Here is a 24,963-nt window from a genome sequence, read left to right as displayed (position 1 = left end):
GGCCCTCAGCTGGTGTCAGCAGTTCTGCTGAAGTTGGTTATTTATGCCAATATTCAGACTTCAAAACTGCAAGTGTTAATGCAGAGAGCAGCCCTTAAATGCCACATGGAAGAAAATATGTCAAGGTCCCCGAAAGATTCAAACCAAGAAAAAGTAGTCCAAGGTAGTATTTTGCTTTTTTATTCTCCTTTTTTCTGTTCCCTCCCTATGATACCCCAATTACACTGTATTCCCCATTTTTCTCCTGAGGAGAGTGGTATTTCCCACACAGCTGTGTGATGTCAGTGCAGTGCCTGATATCCCATGGAGCTGGGTCATGGGGCTCTGTTTCTTTGTTTTCCAGGGGATGATATTTTTAATCCCAAATGTGTGTATGTCACACTGTTGGTGACTGGTGGCTTTTGCACTTCCCCTTCTATAGAGGACGTGATCTTCATTTTTAATGAGTTCCTGAAATAAACACCTTCTTCTGTCTCAAAGCAGAAAAGAGAAAAAGGAGCCTTTTCAAAGTTCAGCTGAAAACTTGAACATCTCCTTGAAATTTTCTCTCCTGTGGTAACCCACCTGTTTGATATGGCTTTCTCTTTTGTTAACAAAGCTGGGCTAAAACTCTGAGGATTACTCTGAAACTTTCCTCCCATGAGACTTCAGGTTGACAAAGAAGATATAAAACTTCATTAAATTAAACTCATCAAACTGTTTATTGCTTCCCTTTTTTTTGCAAAGCTCCCTTACTTGCCAAACCAGATGGGACAAAAATACAGTGCAAATTATGCTGAATGCAGCAGCTTGGCTCTCACTAATACCCTTTTAGGAGAAAATACATATTGAATTTTTTGGTACAGTTTGCTCATGTTTATGTCTTTTATTCAGAGTGGCAGAATATTGTGTAGTCCAAAATGACATGTGCAGTAGTATATTCATTTAATTGCTATTTGTTGGTATTAAAAGTCTATCATTTTTAACCTAAACTGAAAAGAATATCCTGCTGAGATCTTCAGATATCAACATTCCCTTACTGGTCATCCGGAAGTGTGACATGGTCCTGTGAAGTGTAATCTAAATAAAAACTTTTCATAATTTATGCTCCATATGAATGTAATCATTAACCCAAGCCTTGCTCCACAATGTTGTTGCAATTTCTGTTTTCATTTGTTTTCTTCTTAGCCCTCTCAGCATTTGGCTGCAGCTGAATTGTTTATGAAATTGCTGTTTAGTGGTTCAGCTTGTCTCCAGTCTGCCAGCTTCTGCTTTGAAAATTACTTAGTCTCTTTTTAAGATTAAAAACCTGCTTGAACTACATGGTAGTTTTAGCTTTTCAGTTTGAAATTTGGATTTTTTTTTATTTGTTTGTAAACAGTTTATTCTACTGTACTCTCTCAGTAAGTAACTATAAATGATAAATTTTATTATGGCAAAAAAATATATATTTAAGTTAGGCTTTAGTTTGTCTTACCCACAGGACTGACATGCAATTTATCCCAAGTGAAAAAACCCCAACCCACTTTAAGTGGTCTTTATAAAGCAGTTTATAAAGTGCAGTCAATATGAATGAAAATTGGTCTGATTTTATTTTTTAAAGTCTGTACTGGATGAGTATCTGATGCTTAAGGAAGGACTTTCCCAACAGGGCAAATATGCTGCAATATCACGGAGGTCGTGGATTAAGTTGGGAACCGTTGTTCATTGAGCTCTGCACCATGAGAGCTGAAAGCTGGAATTTGTAGTTGGAATTTGGGTTTAAGGTTTGGTTTAGAATGGATAAAGTACATTTTTGCACAGTGGATGTTGTACTGTGTGGGCTTTGCAGAATGTGACTACAAAGACAAAGCTTTTGGTAAGGGTAAGAGTCTTCTGGGAGCAGTGCAAGGAGATTTCCACTGCTGCTCTCTGAGCAGGACCAGGGTAAGCTTAGACTGCTGCACCTGAGAGCTGCTGAACTGAGGAGTGTGTCCACCTCAGCCTTGCTGTTCTCTGCTCAGTGTGGAAGGAAAACCTCAGCAAAGCTGGCAACAAAGCACTGCCAGCACAATGGCTGTTGGAAGGCTCTTAGGAATTGTGCTTTATTTGGGAGAAAGAGAAATTGATTTTTTTTGTATTTTCTCTCTATGAAACGATGCCTTGATGGATGCCAGGTTTTCAGAGCTTCTAGGAAGTCCAAAAATAAACCTCAGTGCATTGTGGGGAAACTTGGTAAGCTCTTAATAGAAAATATTACATCTCAGGTGGGACTTCCACTGATAAGGTTGTGTTCTAATCTGTTCACAACATTGTTTGCAAATTGAACGATGGATAATGAGCATGAATAACCGATTTGCTAATTGTGCTGCTAACAGGTTATTAACAGCTGATCCTGTTTGCACTAAGTGATGATACTTGTTTCAGGTTGCTTCCTATTGTGTTTAGCAGTATTAATGAGGCACACGAGATGCTCATGTGATTTATCCTCTGAAGGATCTCCGAGTTTGTCTGGGGTTGGTAATGCCATCATGTTCATGATGCCAATAGGAAAATTATAAAGATAGGGCTGGTTGGAGCTGAGGTGCTGTGGAGATGCAGCCACTCACACCACGCTGCTGTCCAGGCAGGAAAAGAAAAGGGCTGGGCCCGAGTTTCACATATTTATAGCATGATTTAATATATTTGACTTTGGTTTTTATTTCTTTCCCGACATCCCAGTTATTCTTGTGAATGCAGCATGGAAAACTGACATTTGCACAACACTGTCTTTCTGGATTGGGAATAATTAGCTCCATTTCCAATGCTGTGTGTTTGGAATTGGTTTTGCCCATGTCACTTCATGTTAATCAACCTCCTATTCAAAATGCCTTTTCCTTTCCCAGTCATCTCTCTCCTGCTGCTGCCTGTGACCAGCTTCTCTCCTCCCTTCAGCTTTCTCCCAAACCTTGTCAAAAGTTAAGCTGGAAACACTTGGAGAGTGACCTAAGTTTTGCTATTTGCTGCAGCTCCACAGACAACCCCTGGTTCCTTCCCTGTAGGAAATGGGACCCAGAGCTGTTCTTTGGAGGAAGAGCACTTGTGGGAATCCCCTGGGATAGCTCAGGATGGTTGGGCTGCTCAGATCTTACTCTGGATTATTGCCAGTAGTGGCTTTTGCAACTGTTCTGTGCTCCCTGCTGTTCTTTCTTTCTTTCACATAACCAGGAAAGCATTCTCTGTCACCTGGAGATTAAAGAATTGCTTAATGGAAGCCTTATACATCTTCCAGCAAATGAGTGTCTTTGTATTTCACACACACAAATGTGCTCTTTGAAGTTCCAGGGACTTTCTCTTTTATTTTTTTTTCTGTGGTGCACCTTAGAATTGTGTCTCAGGTCAGGGTGACATGGTGCACATTACTTTTGCTTTGTTCCTCACAGTCACACACCTTGTCTTTTCAGGGTGAGGAAAGGAAGGGCTGTTTCTCTCTGAGGTTGCATTTGAATAAAAATACTCTGTTTCTCAAGGTAGTGATCACTCAGAGGCTGCAGCTACCCTTTGTATATTGAATTTTTGAGTTCACTTGCCAGGCTGCATGGCCATATACTGCTTAGGGGCATATTAACATACATTTTTGCAGCATGGAAGGTCAGTTCTGCACACAGCAATCTCCACGTTTGTAGAGCTGCTCTAGTGATCTTTAATAGCTGAGTGTCTTTTTATAGGTGTGTATGACTTCTTCAATACCTTACTTTTGGGGCATAAATTTTCTTACTATTACATTATTTCACAGTTTTTATGGGGTTAAGCAAACAACTCTGTGGATAACAAAACTAAGTCACGTGGGCAAGACTGACTAACCTGTGCCAGGGAAGGGAACAAACTGAATAGAAGAAACACATGACAAAAGACAGAGTGGCCCATATTTGAAAGTGACAGAAAAATCTATGTGCTTTCTTTAATTGTACTTTGTGTACTCTAGGCAGTGCCAACTTTGTACAAATGGAAGACCTTAAATTGCATTGATCAGATGAGAAGGGATGCAGTGCTAAATAAACCCCCTGTGGAAAGAATAGGTGGTGCTCTGTGCAGTAGATACTTATTGGAAAATCCAAACAAATAAATTGATGCCTGGCATAACTCTGCTGCAATATGTTATGTGAGCAAGGAATTTATATCTGTGGCTCAGATGCTCTGTTGGTATTAGTAAATGAAATCTCACTCTGTGGTGATTCAGAGAAGGGACAGCGTTTTTCACTTCTCCCCAGACCTTAAATTCAGCACTTTGATTCAGCACCCAGAGCCAGTACAGCAAAGAGCCTCAGTGCAGAGCGAAGCCAGGGCAGGGCTGGCACACCAGAGCCAAGCTCATCTCGCAGCACTGGGGGTGTCACAGCAGCGCAGGTGACACTCTCGGGGGATGATGTGCTCAGCGAGGGGCAGTGTGCGTGACACGGCCCTGTCTCACGGCTGCTCCACTGGAGACAGCTGGACTCAAGTGTCCTTTACATGAAATGTCAGGAGCTGCCTTCTTGGGCATTTCTTTTCCAGCTGTAATTCTCCTGTAATGAGCATTTCAGCAAAGGTAAATAAGTAGTGCATAGTTTGCTTGATTGGCATGGGTTTTATTGGTCCAGCTTGAGCTCTCCCTTGAGATTTGGGTACATCTGTCAGTTTTATTCTCTTTTCTCCCACCCCTTTACCAGGGATGTATTTGCCTGGGAGCAGTGGCTTCCCTGGGGATGCTGGGTTGTTAAGGAGACTCAAAATTTGTACCTGCTTGTTTTGAACCAAGATTGTTATCTTAATGCATTGCTTGCACGTGGCTGTCCAAAATGCACATACGCTTATTAATTTCTAAGTTGTGAAAGCTTCTATGTTCTTCCATTTGTTGTGCTTCCAGCTTCCTTGAATCTTGGTTGTTGCTATCTGTGCTCCTGAGGGAAAGAACAGAATCCTATCTCATCTAGGACTGGGTTAGGAGTCCAGGTCCCAGATCCTTTTGATCTGAAAGAAGCTGAACAACCTGTATTTTGACAAGCAACCTACAATTTTTAAGGTGTGTGTGCTTTTCCCTTTGTGTTACTCGTTTTGCTTATAATTTTCTCCATGGAAAACCTGTGTGCCATCACCTTAATTAGGCCTGATGATTTTCTTGAGATCACACGGCTGCAGCTCTTAACCTTTGTGGCTTGTTATGTGTGTGGTGTTCTCCTTGCTAGACCTTCACCAAATTTTATATTAGCAGAGATGTTTTCTTTATTATTGAGGTGACTGTCATAGTTTTAGTAAGAATGGTTCAATCTTCCAGGAGAGATTGATACACTTATTTGAAAATTATTTGAAAATTATTTGAAATATTGCACTTTAAAGTACCTTGCATTTCTCTTTCACTTAAATACTGCTAGTGATATAAACCCTTTTTTAACCCAATGCCCCCAAATACTAACAATCCTGTCCACTTTCACCAACCTGAATGGGCTGCCAAGGAACTGAACAGGATGGGGTTGGGTTGACCTGTGTGTTCACTCCAGTGGAGCTGCAGGCAAGACGTGGCAGCTGAATAATTCATTTGTGAGCAGGTCACCAGGGCTGTCCTTGCACAGGTCAGTCACGACGCTGGGCTCTCTCCCCCTTTCATTACTTCATCTTTCATCTCTCTCCACTTAGCATAGCTCAGCCAGCAAAGTTAATAGATTCCCATCTTTCACTAAAATTCCTGTCTTGAAGGGGATGATAAAGAAGCAGAGGCTGCAGCTGCCCTCAGTGATTTGTGATTTATAACTGAGGGGAGAGATCTCCCTCCTGTTGTCACAACAGTGACAAGTGTTGCCACAACGCAGCAGTGATTGTTTAGATGGGACATGTAAATAAAACAGAGCCATCTGGACTGCTAAAAACACAGCAAACACAGAATTCTGCTACTGGGAGTGGATTCAGGCTGTTTCTCCCTTTTAGGTAATTGGAATCTGTGGATTTCTTTCACTTCTTGGAAGTATTTTTTTCTTTCAGCTGGTAACATTTACAACCCTTGGAAAGTGCTGAAGTCTAAAAAACTACCAGCCCACCTTTTTTGGGTACACATAGTCAACAGGTTTTCCTTTGAGCTAAGGCTCAACATCCAGTTTCAGGATAGGTAGGAAATGGGTACAAGTTTTCCTGTGAATCTGAGTTTCAAAGTTCTCCACCTTCTCATAGAACAAGAGACAAGAAAATGTTCAGTGCAAAAATTAGGATTGAATTCATTGAGTTGGACAGAACTGAGGAGTTACATGAAAAATTACGTCCAAGGCGAGCACCTGCAGGCTCCTTGGAGAGCTTTTATTCTTTAGCAGTTATCAGGGATTTCTGCAGTATTTGGGAAATGAAATAATTATGAGCCATGAATTGAGGCCACATTTTTCTTTCATCACTGATTGCTGATAATGTGCAGTAGTCCTTACTACTTTAAATATATTGCCATTTTATGTTTAGATAAGCATAGGAAGGAGGGGTTTTTCATTCCATAGCTGAATATTTTTTTAACCTACTATGATCAGGCAGCCAAAATGCAAGATCTGATGTTAAACCTATCTGGAATTACATTATTAGTTATATGTTGTGTCTTTAAGTGCCTTCAAAGAGGCAATGTGGGGGACTGTGGAGATTCTCTGTCTTTAATGTATATAAAATTAGCAGTGCATATTTATATTGTTGGGATTTGGACTGGAATTACATTCTGGGATTTAGTTTTTTGCTGCTAGCGTGAACTTGCTGCCATAAGCAGTGAATAATCTGAAGGCACAAAGCATCTGGCGCTTCTGAAGATCATTCTTTGCTACCACACAATATACAAGCATTTGGGCCATTATGTTTAGGCTGCTGAGGAAAAAAAGATGAGAGTAGTGGAGCATAGCAAAAACACCAAGAGAGACACAAATATGTGAGTTCATTCCAGCAAGTGTTTGAGCAGCTGTAGACTTCATATTTAGTTCTGAAAAGGTCCGTGTGGAATTCTATTCGGAATTTTAAATATGTGGCCAAATATGGTGTCTCCTGATGAATAAAATAACTATTTTTCCACTTCCTTGAACAGTTTTCCTGTTTCTGTTCGCATTTCCACCTTGTGACCAGTCTTTGTTTGCTCTGGCTTTACATAATGGCCGGATTAGCTGATGGTAGCCTCCCAAAATCTCAGGTAGCTCTTCCCTTGCTATGCTCATTTTTCAGCTCATTGCCTTGTTCTTTGCTGAGCTGGAATCAAATCAGGTTTGGTTATTACAGCTCTCCCAGGCAGGATTTGTGCTGGAGACACAAGACTTGGTCTAGTGCTTCCCTCAGTATTTGAGCTCTCAGTTTAACTCGGGGGAAAGGGCAGAATTCAGTGTGTGTGTGTGGGGGGGATCTACTAGTGCTAAAGACATCTGGGAGTCTCTGAGAATTGCTAAGCTAATGGACTGCCTGCAGCCTGACAGTGCAAAGTGCCTTCAGCTCCCTATAAATTACATGAGTTTTCTGTTAGAGCAGCAGTCAGGACTTCCATGCAGCATAACTGGCCTGGCTTTAGCAGGTTTTTAGCTAAAATGGGTCATGTTAAGGGTTCTGTAGTCAAATGAGCTCTGCTGGTATTCATGTTCTGCAGACATCAGGTATAAATTACCTTTGATTTCAGAGGCTGCTAGGAAAAATATGAGCCAATGTGCTACTAAGAGGGTCCTCAAGGTGGATGGCATTTTTATGTACCTGACGACAGAGAAAACAGGATGCTCTGATAGTGTTTGTGTTCAGAAAGGTTAGGGTTAAATGAATGAAATGTGCCATTTGAAGTTGTATTAATTTAGGCGTGCTCATCCTGTCACTGAATGCTCCCAAGAGCTTCATTTTTGAGTGTTACAGTGTATCCCTTTTCTGTGCCGTCGTCATAAATTAGCAGGGATGGATGTTTCTCTGTGGCTGTGCAGGCATCTGTGCTGATAAGCTGGCTGGTCAGCTGGGAGCCAGCTCAGAAACAGAAACTGGGAATTCTCTGGCATTGGAAGGGAATTAAGAAGTTAGGCAGAAATATCCACTCGAGATTGCTGATAGGTGATTTTTCTTTGATGATGATTTTTCTTGGCTTGTTTGTGTGAGTCAGAATAAATGCATGATGTAGTTGAATTTATTTTTGGTTAGTAACTTTTACTTTCCTAGGTGTGCACCTGGGCCTAGAGAAACACCCCCAAACAGGGCTACCTTCCTGCACGGGAAATTCCTTGAACTGTGAAAAAAGGAACGGGAAAATCTTGACATTTTCATTCCGCTTGCTAAAATTCATCCAATTCTTGGAACGTTTTGTCATTTTGCCAGATCTGGGGGAAGGTTTGCCCTGTGTCAGATCTTTTGGGAATATTCCCTCTGCACCGCAGTGGTACAGCACGGGCTTTCCTCCAGCAGTGGCAGCAGCTGGGCTTGGGAGGCGGCGTCCCGGCTGATTCGCCGGGGGGAAGAGAGCAGGGACAAGGAGCTGAGGAGGGAGGCGTATGAATACGGCACGGCTGCAGCTCTGCTGCTCCCTGAACCAAGCTACCACTGCTACAGTGCACTCTGCAAAAATGCCACATCCCTTCACTGCTCAGCACTGAACCGTGTGGAAATCACCAACTGCACTTTTTTGGGGTTGGCTTGGAGTTACCCTGGCTTTTTATCGATTGATTTGATCAGGAAAACGGCTTGTGGGACTGTGCTGTCAGCCTTTCCTCCCTTCCTTATCCAGCTCCTTCCACTTTCCAATGGCTCTGGAATTTACTACTGAACTTCAGCCAAAGTTTTTAAAGGATCAGAAATCCCTGAAGTTTGTTCCTACAAACATGTTAGAAATGAGTGATGAGGTGTAGGAGAGAACCCCACTGGAGCTCCCATGGAGTTCGGAAAAGCACGTTGCCTTTCGTGGTTGGTGTTTTTCCTGAGGGATGAGCCTGTGCATGGGCCCTGCTGTCTTGCCCAGCCACACATGGAAGCGATGTCTGGAAGGGAAACCTCCTGCAGTAGGAAGTGCTGGGGATGTGCAGTGACTGAGGATTTCACAGCACAGAGATTTATTTAGGGATGCATCAGAGGCTCTGAGACAAAGAGGAGCTTCTGCTCAGCTGATCCTTTGCTTGATGAGAGGGAAAAGCAGGATCTGGGAGGGGACTTGGTTTTTGTCTGCCAATGGGTGTTAAGAGAATCCTTTTGCAGAAACAGAGAGGGCAGTTGCTCACTCTTCCAGTGGCAGTGTCTTTCTCCACTGTGTAACATACCCAGTCTCATTAAGAAGCCAGGATTGGCATAATTTATTTTTTCCTATGAATTTGCAGTATGTAAATACTCTCATTTAAAGAGCTTTTCCCAGCTCTTGGCAAGACATGGGTTTACAAGTTGATTTGCTTATCCTTAGGGTTAGCTCTGGACAGCACAGTGAAAAACAAGTCAACATCCAAAATGCAAAGTGGAATCATGCAGCTGGGTAAGTTTTTGTAAATAGAAGAGTTTGGCCTCCACTCAGAAGAAACAGCTGGCATTTCCCTCTCTTCCACAATCAAGTGCAAAGATTCCCTGCAAGGAATTTATTTGTGTAGGGTATTTAGTAGCTGAATACTTAACATTTATGTTCCCTCCATTATTTTTGTTGTTTACCAACAATGTCCAAAATATTTGCCTAAGGTGCAAGCTGTTGCTGTGGCCTTACCTTTATTCAGTCTTAGCAATATCTGTCCCAAATTGACCAAGCTGTAAATCTTCCTTAAATGTAGCAAAGCCTGGTCTTGGAATATGTTGAGCTGATGTGTCAGCATTTGAGAGCAAATTTGGAAAGTTTTATCTCTGATATATCCACTCCCAGGTTATTCTTCCTCTCTCTGGTTCCATTTAGAAACTGAAAGCTGGTGTGTGTAAGAGAGTTCAAAATTAGAAGCAGTTTAACCCATCTCAGAGATTAAGAAACCTGTTAGGTCAGTTTATTTTGCTTTACTTTCAATCTGCTGACTTCTTTTCTTGCACAGATTCTGGTTTTTGCGTTGTGAGAAACAGCTGTTGAATTTTTTACCTACCTTTCCTGCAGCCCCAGTGGTCATGGAGATCACATTTTTATCTCCCACCCTAAAAATGCCAAACCTACCAGGTTTAATCTCAAATGCAGCTGGCACTGGTACAAAATACAGTAATTCAGTGTGGGAAATGTCCTTCAATAGTTCTTTTGTTGCTGCTGAAGGAGCAGAATCACACAGGTGCTGGAGACAAATTTGCAAGTATTTTCTTCCTACTCGGAACATTTTGGATAGGAACGTTTATTTTTAGTGAAGTATGTTGAAGTCTATCTTTAAAATAACGAATGGGCTTAAATACACTGAAAGTATAACAATCCAGCAGTATTTTCTGATGGAGACCCATACAGCAGAGCACAACAAGAAGAAGAGTTTGTCAAACTTGCTGTTGCAGTGGAAATACCTGGATTTTCCCTTCCATTTATATCTCCATAAAGAGGAAAATACAGAACAGGAAAGAATTTTGTTCAGCATGAGCTTCTAGCCATCAAAGAAGGCAATGAAATTCGAATCCAGTCATGCACACTTGGGAGCACAGCTGGGTATGGATGCCTGGATCCATGCTATGCCCAGAGATGGACTGTGGTGCTCAGCACATGTTTGCTGGTTTGGGAATCCCTTTGGGGGCCTGCAGGCAGCAGACCCTAATTTCAGGATCTCAGCTGGACTTGTGGGGAGCAAAACCAAGCATCTTGCTGCTCGTACTTGGGCTGTTCAGCAGATGCACATTCCTGGGATGCTCAGAGCTTTGGCAAGACTTAAATCAAGGAGATGTTTGTGGGAAACAGCGAGGAGCACCTTTCACCTTCTGTCAGATCTGGCCTGAAATGATGTCTTTCTTGATAACCAGAAGAGCCTATTTTTGTCTCAGTACTGACTTCATGCTGCCAGAAGCACTCTGGAGAGAGTGAAGCCATGGCAGGCTCTGCCCTTGCAAATATATGCATAATATTTAGGTTACAGTATGAGGAATACTTTGGAATCCAATTTGCAACGTAGTAAACTTCCTCTCTTCTTCTCCTAGCAAAATCTCCTTTGTGAAAAAAAAAAAAAAAAAATCTCCTTGAGTGTTTCTGCTTTATAGAATTTAAATAGGTTGGGCATTGGGTCACTTAATTTCTTTCTTCCTCTCTAAATCTTTACATCTTTCTGTGTTTTTTTCAGGAATCTGAGATGAAAGAGAACTAGATTCTGATGATCATCTTGACATTGTTACTGTCACCTGTGTTGACAGGTAAGTGTGCCAAGCTGGTTTTGGAGAGAAAATGTTTAAATTATTTGTGTCAGGTGGGCAAACCTACAGTTACAACCCAGGACCTCAGTGCTGGGTTGTGCTGGATTCTGCAAGGTGAGTGTTTCAACAAACAGATGGTCAAAAATGCTTCAAAAATCTGCTTGATTTCCAGCAAGGAAAATGTTCCTCCTTCTGCTTTATGGTGTTGGGTGGGTTACAAAAATGATCTCCGAGCAGAGGAATTTGCAGCTGAACTGCAGCCTGGAGTGAAGGTGGCTGGAAGCTCTTGTTGACTTTTATCATCCTCCTCCTCCTCCCCAAAGTAGCTGAAATATGAACTAGCAGGTGGACTGAAGTTATCTTGTGTTAGACGTGACAACCCCCCTGTTTTTATCTAGGAGCAATTTATTAATGAGGTCCCTGCAAATTTGCAGCTGATATTAGAACTGGATGAAGAATTTCTTGGCTTTTGTACTATCACACAGTTAGGTGAGAACTGATGGACTCGAGCCTCTTGTGATACAGCACAATCATACTTCTTTTATCTCTTTTACCTTACCTAAATGCTGCATTTTCAGTGTTTCCTGTTAATAAAGACTTCTAGTCTCTACATTTATTATAAATGTCTTTATCTTTGCTTTTCTCTGATTGTTTCAAAACACTGTTCAAAAAGTTTTGGCAGCACCCTGGAGATGATTTAGAACTTCTTATGCAAAACAATTTCTTGAAGTAAGGTTTTTTTCTTGGCTTCCAGTTCAATCATTACAAAATAATTAATTGAAACACGAAACTCAGAAATCAGAAAACTAGAACAAAAAGGACACTGGTTGAAAATTAGGTTTCCTTTGGTAAAGCCTGATGCTTCTGTATGATCTGAAAACTAAAAACCTCATTTTCTCTGTGATAAGAGGAACTGAAGGTGCCTTTTCTTGCACTGGCTGCTGCAAGTGCCTGTGTCAATGTGCATTTATGAACACAGGTCAAGGATTAGATAGTGAACCCTAGCAGTGCCTTTGGATGAGCACTGGAAGGAGAGTGAAAATACAAAAATTATGTAAAATGCGTAAGATGGACTGCTGTGAAGTGTGTGGTGACATGGAGCAGTATAATTTGGAGCAGTAGTCTGTAAAAATGGAAAAAGGAGAAGGAGATGTAAAAAATGTGTGTGCCTCAAAGCTCAGTCCAACAAATTTCTCTCTTATCAGGGCATTTAATAATTGACTGTTTGCCTCTGTGGTAGGGCCACTATCAAAGATAAACACACCAATCTGAAGAGAGAGGTGCAGAAACAGGTGTGCAAATTTGGGTTTTAAGTGTTGTGTTTGACAGTGTGTTGAGTTGATGGGAATAACTGTGTTCTATTGGCTGAAAGGTTTAAGTTTGCAGAGACACCTTCCACTATCCCAGGGTGTTCCAAGCCCTGTCCAGCCTGGCCTGGAACACTTCCAGGGATCCAGGGTCAGCCACAGCTTCTCTGGGCACCCTGTGCCAGGGCCTCAGCACCTCCTGAGTAAAGAATTTCTTCTTGATCTAAATCTCTCCTCTTTCAGTTTAAAGCCGTTCCCCCTCGTCCTGTCAGTAGCTGCCTGTGGAAAAAGTCACTCTCCTTCTTTTATATAAGCCCCCTTTAAGAAGCATGTAAGAAAATTCAGCCGATATGCAGAAATGGTCACTCTCCATGTGACTGAAAAACCAAGGGGAGAAGAGAAGTTTGGGTTTATTAAGAACTGCAGAAAACTTTTGAGGTGAGGCAGCTAATGATGGCAAGTGTGAAAAAAACCCCAAAACCAACTGTGAGGGAGACTAAATAAAAGGTGTGGGAGAACATTAAGTAGACATAAGGCCTAACAGCAAATCTCTTTTAAAAAAGTATTTCTAGTTTTATGTTAATGCTGAAAAGGGCTTTTCTCGTGCCAGCTCTGCCTCCTTCGTTCCTGCAAACACCAAAGCAGAGAGAGGGTTTTGTAAATCTCATTGATGGGTATGTCCTGAAGGATTTGGTTCATATGATGGGCTTAATTATTGCCTTCCCTGCTCAGCTGCATTACAGGGAAAGCAGAGCTGCCTGGATGCTGTTCCTCCCCTCTGACGAGGCACAGGCACAGGTAGCTCTGGCGGCATCAGCAGCAGCGTCGGGAAATGAGCTTTGCATCACAATTGTTCACAGCAGCAGTGCACCTGGAGGCACTGGAGCAGCAACGTGAGGGTGCCTCTTACAGGGTCACCCCAGCCCTCAGTTTTATAGAAACCCAGGAGGCCTTCCAGGCACAGTGTTCCGGGATCACTGCTTGTCATTCCTAGGAAGTCACGGTCACACCTGGGTGTCCTTCACAAAGGTTCTGTCAAATCCTGTACTGGCAGCTGCTCTCATTTAATAAGATCTTTTCCTGAATACTTTCTCTGTGGCACAAACTGATAGTAGTATGCCTGGAGTGCAAGTGATGCTGGTTTTCTTATTAGGATTATTTTCTATCCTGATTCAATCAAGATATATGTATTTTTAAGTGCTTTTATATTCAGTTTGCATATCTTGATTAGACTGTGATAATTTCCATGGCTGGAATCTCCGAAGTGTGCTGTCAAGAAATTATAAATGGTAATGAATTCACTTAATCAGGACTTCCAGGAGTACAATCAACATGAAATCTAGTCAATTAGAAATAAATCTGTTTAAAGTATTTCTGGTTCTCCAACAGCCTCATTTGAGGCCTTATGTTACCTGGGACTGAGTTAGAGACCTATGCAGACAGGTAGAAAATACACTTTGTAAGGAAATCACTGTAAGGGGTATAAATGAATCCAGAAATTCTGGTGATGCTGAGGTTTGGCGTAATCTCCCTTATAAACTAAGTCACCAGATGGAGAAAAGGTATGGTACCAGCTGTAACTTGGCAGGCTGCAGACCACATCTCGCACGTCGTGTCCAGTTTTGGACCTATCGCAGTACAGGAAAGATATGGACAAACTGGAGCAGGTTCTGTGGAGGGCCACCAGGAAAAAGGGGACTGGAGTACTTGTGGTGCTGCAAGGAGGGGTGAGGTAAGCCTGGAAAAGAGCTGGCTTCATGGAGATTTTCCAGGCAGGCCTGGATGAAAGCATGGGAAACCCAAGCAGATCTTGTGCAGATTGCTGGACCTGCTCTGAGCAAGAGGTTGAAATAAAGGCTGCTGGAGCCCCCTGGTACCAACATGACTTGGTGATTCTCTGAGTCTAAGGCACAGCAAAGATTCCAGGTCACTGTGTTCAGGGAGGCTGATTTATCTCGATTCTGCATTGAGAGAGGGATACTTTGGAAAAACAGCCTTGTGGGTATCCTAAACTCTCTCTAAATCAAAAATACTGTGAGCAGATAACCCAGGGTGATTTAGCATGCTATTTATTTTTACTATTAAATTCCAAACTAAACCTGGCATTTAAATAGCAAAAGCTGGAAGAGTTTATGAATCTGTATTTTCAGGCAACAACATACTTTCTATTTTTGTTTCCCTTCTTTTTCCTAATGGTCACAAAGATGGATCTCATTCTGTTTTCTTCTTGCCTAAGAAGTGATATTTTATTTCTCGAGCTGTTTACTGAAGGTAATAATTAAACCTTGGTACTCAGTGAGGAAACTGGCTCTTTTAATCAGTTTAATTGGGTTTATTGCCTAATTTTTGGTTGGCTATAATTTGATAAGAATGAGTTTCTTATCTGTGTGATGAATTCAATCAAAAATCTCAGAGGTCAAGAAAATAATGTATTTCTCAGTTTTTCTGCAGAGTTATTGTGCTGCCTGGGTCAGTTTGGCAGATCACTTTTTGGCACAGTTTGGCACATAACCTTTTTAAGCCTGTAGATATTTTCTCCAGTCTGCCATCACCATCCTTCACCTAAAAAACCCTAAAGAATGTCCTTGGTTGTGCCATGAGCACAGGTTGGAGTATAAATTAAAGCCCAAGATATGCTTACCTTGGGTTGGAAAAGAGCTGGGGAAGATGCAGGTAAGGTCAGCAGAGTGCCTTTTTCAAAATTACCTCTGAAAAAAAAAAAAGACGGGGAAGTTTTCCTGCAGTTCAGAGAAGCCTGGAGACCATCTGTCCCTGGGAAGCAGGAATAGTTGCTGCAGTCAGACACAGATGGGCAGAGGGATGGTGAGGACAAGGCACATGGCTGTGCTTGCACTGGAGTTTGGCTAAACCAAGAGCTGCTCACCTGCCCCGCTTCTCCTCCAGCCTTTCTGGGTCACCGTTTGTTTGTTGCTTCCCCCCGGACTAAGGAAAGAAATGAAGCTGGTGTGAAGGCCAGGGAAGATCTCCCCCTACGGGGCACTTTGGCAGGGGACTGGCCCAGAGCTGCAGACCTGGAGAGTCTGAGCTCTGTGCCCACAAATCCCACCTGCAGACACCTGCAGGTGTCCTCTGCAAACCTCAAGGGGTGTTTCCTGCTGGGTTGCAATAGAAATGAATTCTTTGAAACTAAACAAGAAAATAAACCCCAGCATACACAAGGAGAAAGGGTAATTGATTTAATTTGTTCTGCCAGCTCTCAACCGAAGATAACTCATCATTTTATTAGAAAATTTATTAGAGCATCTATTTGAAGCTTTGTTTTTTTTTTTAACTGGCATGTTATTCTATTGATTAAACTGAAGCAAACAATGAGACTATTTCTGTCAACACAGCAAATAAAGTGACATAGTAGCCCCCACCAGGATCACATCTGAGGAAAATTCAGGTTAAACTTCATAGCAAACTCTAAATGCTAACCTATGTGTAAGGAGGAGAGGGAATCTGCTTTATCTACTCTCAGGGCTTGATGTAATCTACATAACAAGACACCAGCAGTGCTTCTCTGTTAACATTTAGTTCTGTTTGTATTTGAATTATCAGAAAAAAATGTTTTATGGGTAAAGAGGATAGAGGTTGATAAGCATCAGATGCAAATTAACAAGCAACAAAGCTGCTTTGTCCATCAGGGACATGAAACTGAGGTAAATATGTTCCACAAGCTTTGATTTTTTTCAGACTCCTGTTGTAAATCTTTTTAAATTCTCTTATGTCCTTCCCCCTCTAACATATCATAATCTTTTTGATATTTACGTAGCTAAGTGCAAGTAGAGGCTGGAAACAGAAAGGCTGGAAGGTAAAATGGCTTGCCCTACCTGCTTCTGTTTGGTAAGGAAATTTGGTGGCACCCCAAAATGACAATTTTATCCATCTTTTTAGAAACAGACAGTGGCTATCAGAAATTGAAATGGTGTAACTGCAGTATTACTTCAAGAACATGTCATAACTACTCACATTGTAGCATTCTTGGTTTGGATAATTGAAGGGAGATTTTTTCTTTCAGTCAGTGCATCTGCAGCATACTTTGTTATAGAAAACTTCCAGGGTGGGGCACCCACAGCCGCTCTGGGCAACCAGTGCCTTACAACCTTCATATTTTTTCATAATATTTTATATAAAAGCTGTCATGTTATGAAGAAATATCTTTCTGGATCCAGAACTGGATTAAACTGGGTAAACCTGTCAATGTTTCATGTTGGCTTTTCATACCATGGCTGTTGTTTTGCTCATGAATACAATAGTGAGTCTGAGAAGACACATCTCAGATTTGGGGTGCGAGTCAACTTGGGTATCTGGGACAATGTGCTTGGTGCATTTCTTACAAAGTTTTGTTGTTTTCCACCCTATTTGAATTAGTTATTTAGCTGCTGCTTATTTAGCTTTTTGTTTATCATCTGTTTAAAGTGGTTCAGAATTCTGGATCAATACACCCTAAACAGATGGATTTTCAAACTGAATGTTGTTTTTACAACTAAGTGCATGCAATTCCTGTAAGGATCTTATTTAATACGTCAAAGTGCTTATTATTTTACCATGAGTAAGCTATACTTTCCATTGCAAGGAGTATGTAAAGAATGCCTTAGGAGTACTGTTGTCTATCTGTTGGAAAGCAGAAGTCCTAATAAATGTGAAAACTAGAGGCCATGCTAAAAGCAACTGTAGAAATGAACAGAGCCTGGGAGGTACCTCTGTGGGGCTCACAGGGCTGGACGTAATTCCTTGTCTGGAAGAAGGACCTTTAAATAAAGGTCAGCCAGAATTGCACTGGAAACCTTGCAGGGGCTTAAAAGAAGCCACTTAAGAACTTATATTGCCACTGGGAGTTGGCCTTTACTGTAAACTTCCCTGTGCTGGTTAACATTTATAAATACTTGCTATGTTTCCCCTATTAATATGTTTGAGTAATTTCTTTTTAAACATTTTTAACCATTCTAACCAGTTTTACTGCTGCATCCCTGTGCTGAATCTTTACACCTTGTTCCTCTTCCTGCCAGCAGGTTCTGTTTTCTCATGTTGAAATCTCACTTCAGATGTTTTTCACGTTGAAATTCTACTTCAGACATTCAAAAGCTTTTTCTACATCTGCTTCTCTGCCTGTCTTCCAGCCTTCCTCATTCGGCACAATAAGTTGCTTGTCTCCTGTGTTCTTTGTACCTATCCTTCCCCAAAATGTCTCTTTACATCTGCCTGGCTGAACTTCAGCCTTTCCATGGAGATACCATGACCAGCTGAATAGTTCACAGGGTAAATAAATGCTAAGTAGAAGAGACAGAGAACAAAGGAGAAATTTAGCATCCAGAGCTGCTTGGTAACAAAAGAAACTTAAAAAACTACCCTGTGTTTGCAGAAATTTGCTTGTGTTGATTTTGTGTGTGTGCAGCAGTGATAAGGGTGAAGTACCTATGTTCAAAAATACTAAAATAAAAAAAAATTACCTTCTTACAGACCCACTTAAATCATATGATCTTGGCATTTAAGAGTCTAAATACCAAAAGTTAATGGGGTTTAGCCTCTGCTTGGCAAGTCTGTGCAAATATACATGAACAAGAGAAGTCGGAAATAAATGGCAGGTTCAACAATTTCTTCACACAATTTTCTTCTTTTTTCCTTAGGAAAAAAGGTGGGGTGAAGCCTCCCTCTTGAGCCCTTTTGCAAAACAATTTGACACCTGTGTGATTACCCCACAAAGAAATCAAGGACTGCATAAATCTGCTCTTTAACAGGGTGGTAAAAACAATCTCCTGGTGGTGCTGGTGAGAACAAATGGAAATGATCATTGACTTTGAATATTGATTTCCAATCAATAATTCAGTTTGGAAGCACGAGATGCCACACTGAGAAACAAGAGCTTCAGAGAAAAGTACAGGAGGAATTTTTGCTTGTCATTCTCATACTGTAGTACTTGTGTCAGCACTCATCTGCTAAAATATTTATCTGTGTTTCAGTTATTTAACAGAAAGATCAAAAATACATCACCAGAAAGTGAATTTAAGTGAGGGGCCACTGAGTGGGGAATAAAGCTGTAATCAGGGGGGTTGTTGTTCCTGTCTGGTGGAGCTGGGAGAACATGGGGAGCTCCGAGTGCCTCGTCTCCCCTGAGGTTTTGCTGTGGATTGTTTAGCACTCCTTGTGCATGTTCTGGCTTTATTCTTGAAGATATTTTCTTTAAGGTTTTGCATTTCCCTGGCTGAGTTTTGTGTCCGTGGGTTTCATCCCTGCCCTGGTTGGAGTTGTGGAATTTGGGTGCCGATAACATTTCCATCGGGGTCAATCAGATGGCCCTGTTTATGGAGATTTCTTTCCTGTCACTCAGGCAGTGGTGTCTCAGATCCACTTCGTGCTGGCAAACAGTAATGCTGCCTTTGGATGAAGTGGTTCTGCCCTTTTCATGCCCTGGCAGTTCACTTCTGGCCCTCTGCCATCTTTCTCCTGCTGCTTCTGCAAACATTTGCATAGTGATCCAGTTCAGAGACATGATGGATGTTGAAACTAACCTCCCAAACAAAAAAAAGCTGGAGTTTGACCTGGATCAGTGCTTTGTTCTGCTTCACTGTTCCTGTAAAAGCAGTCTGGGGGCAAGAGTGGAGTGCTTCGGGGGAGAGGGAGGGTGGGCTTGCTTTTTGAGAGGCAATGCTGGTTATTCGCAGCTTTAAAGTTGGAGTGCAGAGGGAGCTTGAACCCATCAAATTGTAAATTGCCCTCTGGAGTTAGTCTTCAATTCAAATTTTCCTCTGCACGACCTTTTCTGCCCAACTGTGGGGAGGTGTGAAATGCGTGGTGTGCTGGGACTGAACCCCCCACCTTCAGCTCTGTCTGAAGAGCACTTTTGTTTTAATAGTAGTATAATTAGAAAAGAAAATGCTTGATCTTCTCCAGCATTTTAACTCAGTAACTCGTCAAGCTGGTTCTTGAGCTGATATGTATAATCCCTAATAAAGCCACGGAATCCACGTGTTGGGAGCTCTGGCAGGTTTTACACAGAAATCCCTTTCCTGAATAGTTTTCCTTCAGAGTTAATTACTAAATACCTCTTTCTAGCAGTGACTGTTCCTCTCCCAGCAAACTTTTCTCACAGTCTGTTTCATGGCATTACTCAGCCCGTGACAATGCCCACTCTGTATCCCAGATATTCCCACAGGTAGATTTTTAACTGGCCTGGCAACAGCAGTCTGGAGGGCTTCTCCCTGCAGGCAACAGGGCTGCTATTGTGCAAATGAGTGTTTATATAAAAACAGATTGTTCTTATCTTGACTAGGAGCCAGTGACCCCCGAATTCGAAACCTTGCTCTGAGACCTGGCCTTGGTGGCCTTGGACAAGGCATTTGGTGCTTGTGCCTCAGCTGTGTTTTAGGGACAAACAACACCAGGAGGGTTTGGTACTTTGCAGGGTCAACAAAAATCACACAGAGCCATAATTAAGCTGAAGATTTTTAAAACATGATTTTTATAGTGGGTTTATCTGATAATACATGTATGTTCAATGAAGATCCCCTGTCCAGTGTGTGTCCCTATTGATGATATTTTAAACCCTTTCACATCAAGTTTGTAATATCTAAGATACAAATACATGTAAACATATGTATTTAATAAATTCATTTTGTATAATGTTTAACAGCCTTAAAGCTCAAAAAAAAAAGGATTAATCTGTTGCTGCTCTTGGTTTTTTCCCCTGCTGTGTCTGTTTGCACTCACTGGAGCACACCTTTCACTCTGAGAGTGAGCTCTGGGAGTTGAATTTTCTCCCTTTTGAAAATCTGTGTATTGTTTAATTCCAGCCTTTTCCAATGTTCTTTTAGTATTTTTTTACTATTTTTTGGAGAAAAAGGCTGTTTGATGGTCATGGTTTGGACTGTTTCAAACTGTCCTTAATGATACGGTGGCAGCAAATGGCAGAATGAGAAATTCCAGCAGATTCTGTGAAAGCTGCGGGCTGGACAGAGAGAAAACAAATCTAAAAATAGCATCTGTAAAGGCAAGGCAGCAGTCTGAGCTCAGCTTCTTTCATGTGGCCTGTTGGTCTGCGAAACATCACCTGGCAATAGCTCCAGAGGCTGGGTACACATCCCACTGCTCCCGCCGAGATAAAGGGCAAGGTGCTGAGGGAGAAGTCCTGTAATAAGGGGAGCATGCAGCCATCCTTCCACTCTCTCATCTTCCTCTCATCAAGGCTTTTTTGTGGCCTTCCTGTGTCAAAAGGAGTGTTTAACCAGCTGCTGCTCACGCTTGCTTTGCTTAGGGGATGTGCAGAGGCCAGGGCAGGGCAGTGCCTGGAGCTGGGACACACTCAGTGTCCAGCAGTTGAGAAATGTGGACAGAGGACATGAGGTGGAGCAAACCCTGTTGGGGTGATAGTTTTCATTGTGTGTTTATTGCCAAGATGATTTGACATCTGTTTTTATTCATTTACAGAGAATCTTGTCAGCACCCAGCACTTCTCTACACCAAAAGCAGCCACAAACAAGACACAATCAATTTAACTGTAGGAATCCTATGGTCTGTTGGTTTTTTTGGGGTTTTTTTTAAGAAAAGGAAAAAAGGCATCCCAGACAACCATGTCAGATAAACCTACTTTATATTTCAGCTGTATTGAACCAAAGAATTTCTAGCTAGGAATTAGGAACCTGGAGTGCAATATCTTCATGGGTTATACAAGTGTTAATTAGTAAGCCAGGCAACCTGCCTTATGTTCCTGAAGTAATAGGTTTGGTTGTGGAAAACTCTTTGAAATATCCTTGGGACAAAAGTGAAACAGTTCCTAAAAGATAACACCTTCCCTGTGGGAGCGGTGATAGCCAGTGTCTCTGGTTAACAAATGGAGGGATCTTCCATCTCCACACAACTTGAGCCAAACAAATTGCCTGTTTCTCCAGTATTAGAATAGTCCTGTTTAAAAAATGGTGTTTAAATGACCTGCTTCTCCCCAGTGCTGCTGGGGCCCATATCCTGTTCTTCTTGCCACTGTGGATACAGACTTTCATTATCCTTTCCATGCTTACTTGTGCATTGTTTTATTTTAATATGTATTGCAGAAGATTAGCTGCCTTGTGCTTTGTTGATGAGTCTCCAAGGAGTTCTTTGTCCCACTATTCATTGAACTTAAAGGCTTGATTCCTGGGAGCTGGTTCTTCAGCTAGAGATTTCAGTTTCTTATTCTAGAATGAAATATTCCTGGGCAGTTTTTGCATGAAAATCTGCTTGCCAAAACCTGGTGAAATTTTTTCCTCCTATCTCAACTCTTGATTTGGCTGCTGTATAACTACAGTTTACTGCTCTCTGTTGAATCCACTGCCCTGGAATGTGTTGCACTCTCAGATGGCTTTAGGGTCAGACAAACCATGTGATGGTGTTTATGTCTTTCTGCTCACTCTCACTGGCCTGTACCTCTTATGCCCTTAAATTCTGTGTATTGCCCTGCTGTATTTTGAGTTCACGTGTTTTAGCAGTGGCAGATAAATAGAGAAGCCATAGAAATGTTTATGCTTTTTACTGACTTAAGGTGCTTTGGAGAGTAGCATTAATCTACAGTTCAGTGAAGCAGCAAAAAAATGAAATACTCCCTGCAGAGTTTTCCTTTGTAAATACAGCCTTGCATTAAGCTGCTGTGAACTGTCTTGCTTTCAGATTTCTGAATGCACTGGTTTTGTCTTCATTAGTGATTTTAGCTGAGGGTAATAACGCTGGAATTATCCTTCATCAGAAACAACAATAAGGCTTGATGATGTGGGGATGTGATTCGCTGTGGGAGTGCTTGTCCTTGACCTCCAGCCTCAGGCCTGACTCACGCCTGCCCGGCCAACTTACGGGCACCTTAAAATGGGAAATGACAGTGGCAGCCTTTGGGCCCTGCTCTGGAGTCACTGCTGGGACAGTGACTGGGCAGTGAAGAGGGAATGACTTCAACTAAATTGGCTTAAAGTGTTAGACACAGTGGTAAAAAAATGTTCTTTTACTCCTTGCTGTCGTTTGACTTTATTTACTTGGGCTGATCTGGCTGAGAGACCAGTATAGAAAATGTGTATTTGGATTTATGAGTGACCTTGGTCAAGTCACTTCACCCTTCCGTGCTTCACTTTTGCTGTAATGTCTCTTTTTAAATGTGAGCTGCCAGTGGAATTGCTTGTTTTGTTGGTTTTTATTTTATTTTATTTATTTAATTTTATTTTTCTTTTCACTGATTATTTTTCATTAAAAAGCAGAGAAGTTGTCCTGGAAGATTATTCACCAAAAAAAAAAAAAAAGAAAAATAATAATACATTTTTCTGGCCTCCTAAATCTGAAAAACTGTAGGATGTCCAAGCACTTCAGAGTTTATTGTTGGTCTTTTCAGTTTTTTCCACTATAAATTTTTTTCTCAGTTTTCCCACAGAATAATAATTTTCATATCCTGGAGCAGTTTTGAGTTGGTGGGACAAAAAAAATTTTTTAACTCTTGTAGGTGGAAAAGCCCAGAAAGAAAATATTCTGTTGTTCTTAATGTGAGAGCCCTGATTACAAATGTCTTTAGTTTGTAATAAACATGACTTTTATTTTAGCCCAGTCTATATCACAGATGAAAACTGCTTCTAAACTCTGAGTATGTGTAATGGACAGATTTGGGTGGTGTTGGTTTAGAGGGATGCTGTGGGAGCCACAAACCACAGAGCAGCATCTGCGTCTGTCTGGCTCCCTGTAGGATTTCATTTTCTGGTTGGTTCCACTATTTGGGAATACTGACTTTTATGAAAGACTCACCTGTGCAGATTCTTGATGTACAGGATGATGTTAGTTTAGCACTCTTATTAATTCCCTGAAATGTCTTTTCACTGGGAGGAGGAGGCTTCAAAGCCAGACCTAGCTCTAAGTACAGTTTGCAACAGTGCTGATTAGCACAGGACTGGGTGATTATGCTGTTTTTTCTGGATCCTTTGGGAGGTTGGGTGTGCCTGGGAAGGAAGGTTCATCTTCTTTTTTATTACTCTTTTTTCCTTGTCCTACCCTTCCTCTTCTGTAGTAAATTGGAAGCCAGAGTTATTTCCTTTACACTCTGCCCATCCACACTATTGACAGAAAGAAATAAAAGGAGGATAAACCATAAAACTTCCTTGTTAAATGCACGTTATTTCCAAGAGGAAAAAAACTTGTAGCTGATTCATTTTGAAGACTTGAACTGTAACTTATTTTCTTCTTTTTCTCCTTTGTATTGGCAGGATAAAAAACTTGAACATGCCTCGTAGCCCTACATCAAGTGAAGATGAAATGGCACAAAGCTTCTCTGACTATTCTGTTGAGTCTGAATCAGACAGCTCCAAAGAAGAAACTATTTATGACACAATTAGAGCAACTGCAGAAAAGCCAAGCAGCAGAATGGAAGACAGTCAGAGCAACACTTTAGTGATTCGAATTATCATACCTGACCTGCAGCAAACGGTAAGGCAGAGTGCACTGCAATTAAAAAAAGTGAAAGTAATGATTAGCTTTGCTGGCTTCAATGTGCAGTAGATCTGTTCCTTTTTCTTACTTTCTTTTCTGACATATTACAGACAAAATGCATGTTTTCTTTTAATGTCTGTGTTATGTACTACCCCAGTAGTTTATCTGACTGGTTGCCTGAACTGAAGGCACCATCCCTTCCAAGAGAGTGGATTTAGTGTGTTAACTTGATAAAAGCCATGATCATAAAGCAAAATATCTGTCTGATCTGCATTCAGAGATTTTGGGTAGAAGAGAGAGAATTAGGAACCTATAACCTCATCAGAAGATGCAGATTGAATTAAAGAATCACATGTTAACTCTATGAAAGCCTCATATCTCATATATATATATGGATTGTCTAGTTCCTCTTCTCATGAGATAGTTTGTGATTGACACTAGACGGGTGTCCTGCAAGAGGTCATCAAATTCTCTCTCTTTACCATATTTGTTGTCACCCTGCCACACAAAAGACACCCCTTTTAGAGACCCTGTGGCTTTTAGAGTGTAAAGATGAGGACAGAGAAGCACAAATAAACCTTTCCTTCCTCCTTTGCTGCCTTGCCTTTACTACAGGGTGTTATTTCTCAAACTTCCAGTGAGGGAAACCAACACAGCTGCTGTGATAGGAATAACAGTGTCATCCTGGAAAAGGCCTTCGGAGATACTGATTCTATCTAGAACCACAACTTGTCCGAGTTTGTTATTAATTATCTAAATTACCCTGGGTTTCCTTGAATGCTGCTGTTGGGATTTTCAGTAGTGGCACCAGCCTTTTTAAATTTCCAGGATGATTATAAAAACGCATCCATTTTAGGGATGTGTGCAGCACACATCACTCTGTGCTGACACGTAAGATCTATATCATCCCCTGCTGCCATCGAAGATCTATCTCAGATGAAACTCTTCCTTTCTTCTTAATTAAGTTCATTTTTAGAATGATAGAGATGGGCTGGCTGCAGCCTGACAGGGAGGA

General features: G+C 41.5%; 1 protein-coding gene across 8 annotated transcripts in view; it reads left to right on the top strand.

The window, feature by feature from the left end:
- The window catches only part of SHANK2 (SH3 and multiple ankyrin repeat domains 2), a 279,065-nt gene that overhangs the window by 8,377 nt on the left and 245,725 nt on the right, over positions 1-24,963 (top strand). For 7 of the 8 annotated variants that reach the window (XM_039551944.1, XM_039551951.1, XM_039551950.1 and 4 more), the window contains exons 3-4: positions 11,145-11,214; positions 23,726-23,945. In XM_039551944.1, the coding sequence (XP_039407878.1) occupies positions 23,742-23,945 (204 nt within the window). In that variant the 5' untranslated portion in view covers positions 11,145-11,214; positions 23,726-23,741. Of the gene's footprint in view, positions 1-4,843; positions 5,000-11,144; positions 11,215-23,725; positions 23,946-24,963 lie in introns of all 8 variants that reach the window. The other variant, XM_039551945.1, reaches the window with a different exon arrangement.

The sequence above is a fragment of the Corvus cornix genome, chromosome 5 (genome assembly GCF_000738735.6).
Source record: "Corvus cornix cornix isolate S_Up_H32 chromosome 5, ASM73873v5, whole genome shotgun sequence".
Classification (NCBI taxonomy): Eukaryota; Metazoa; Chordata; class Aves; order Passeriformes; family Corvidae; genus Corvus; species Corvus cornix.
The sequence above is the reverse complement of the archived record's forward strand: the minus strand, read 5'-3'. Positions and strand labels throughout refer to the sequence as shown.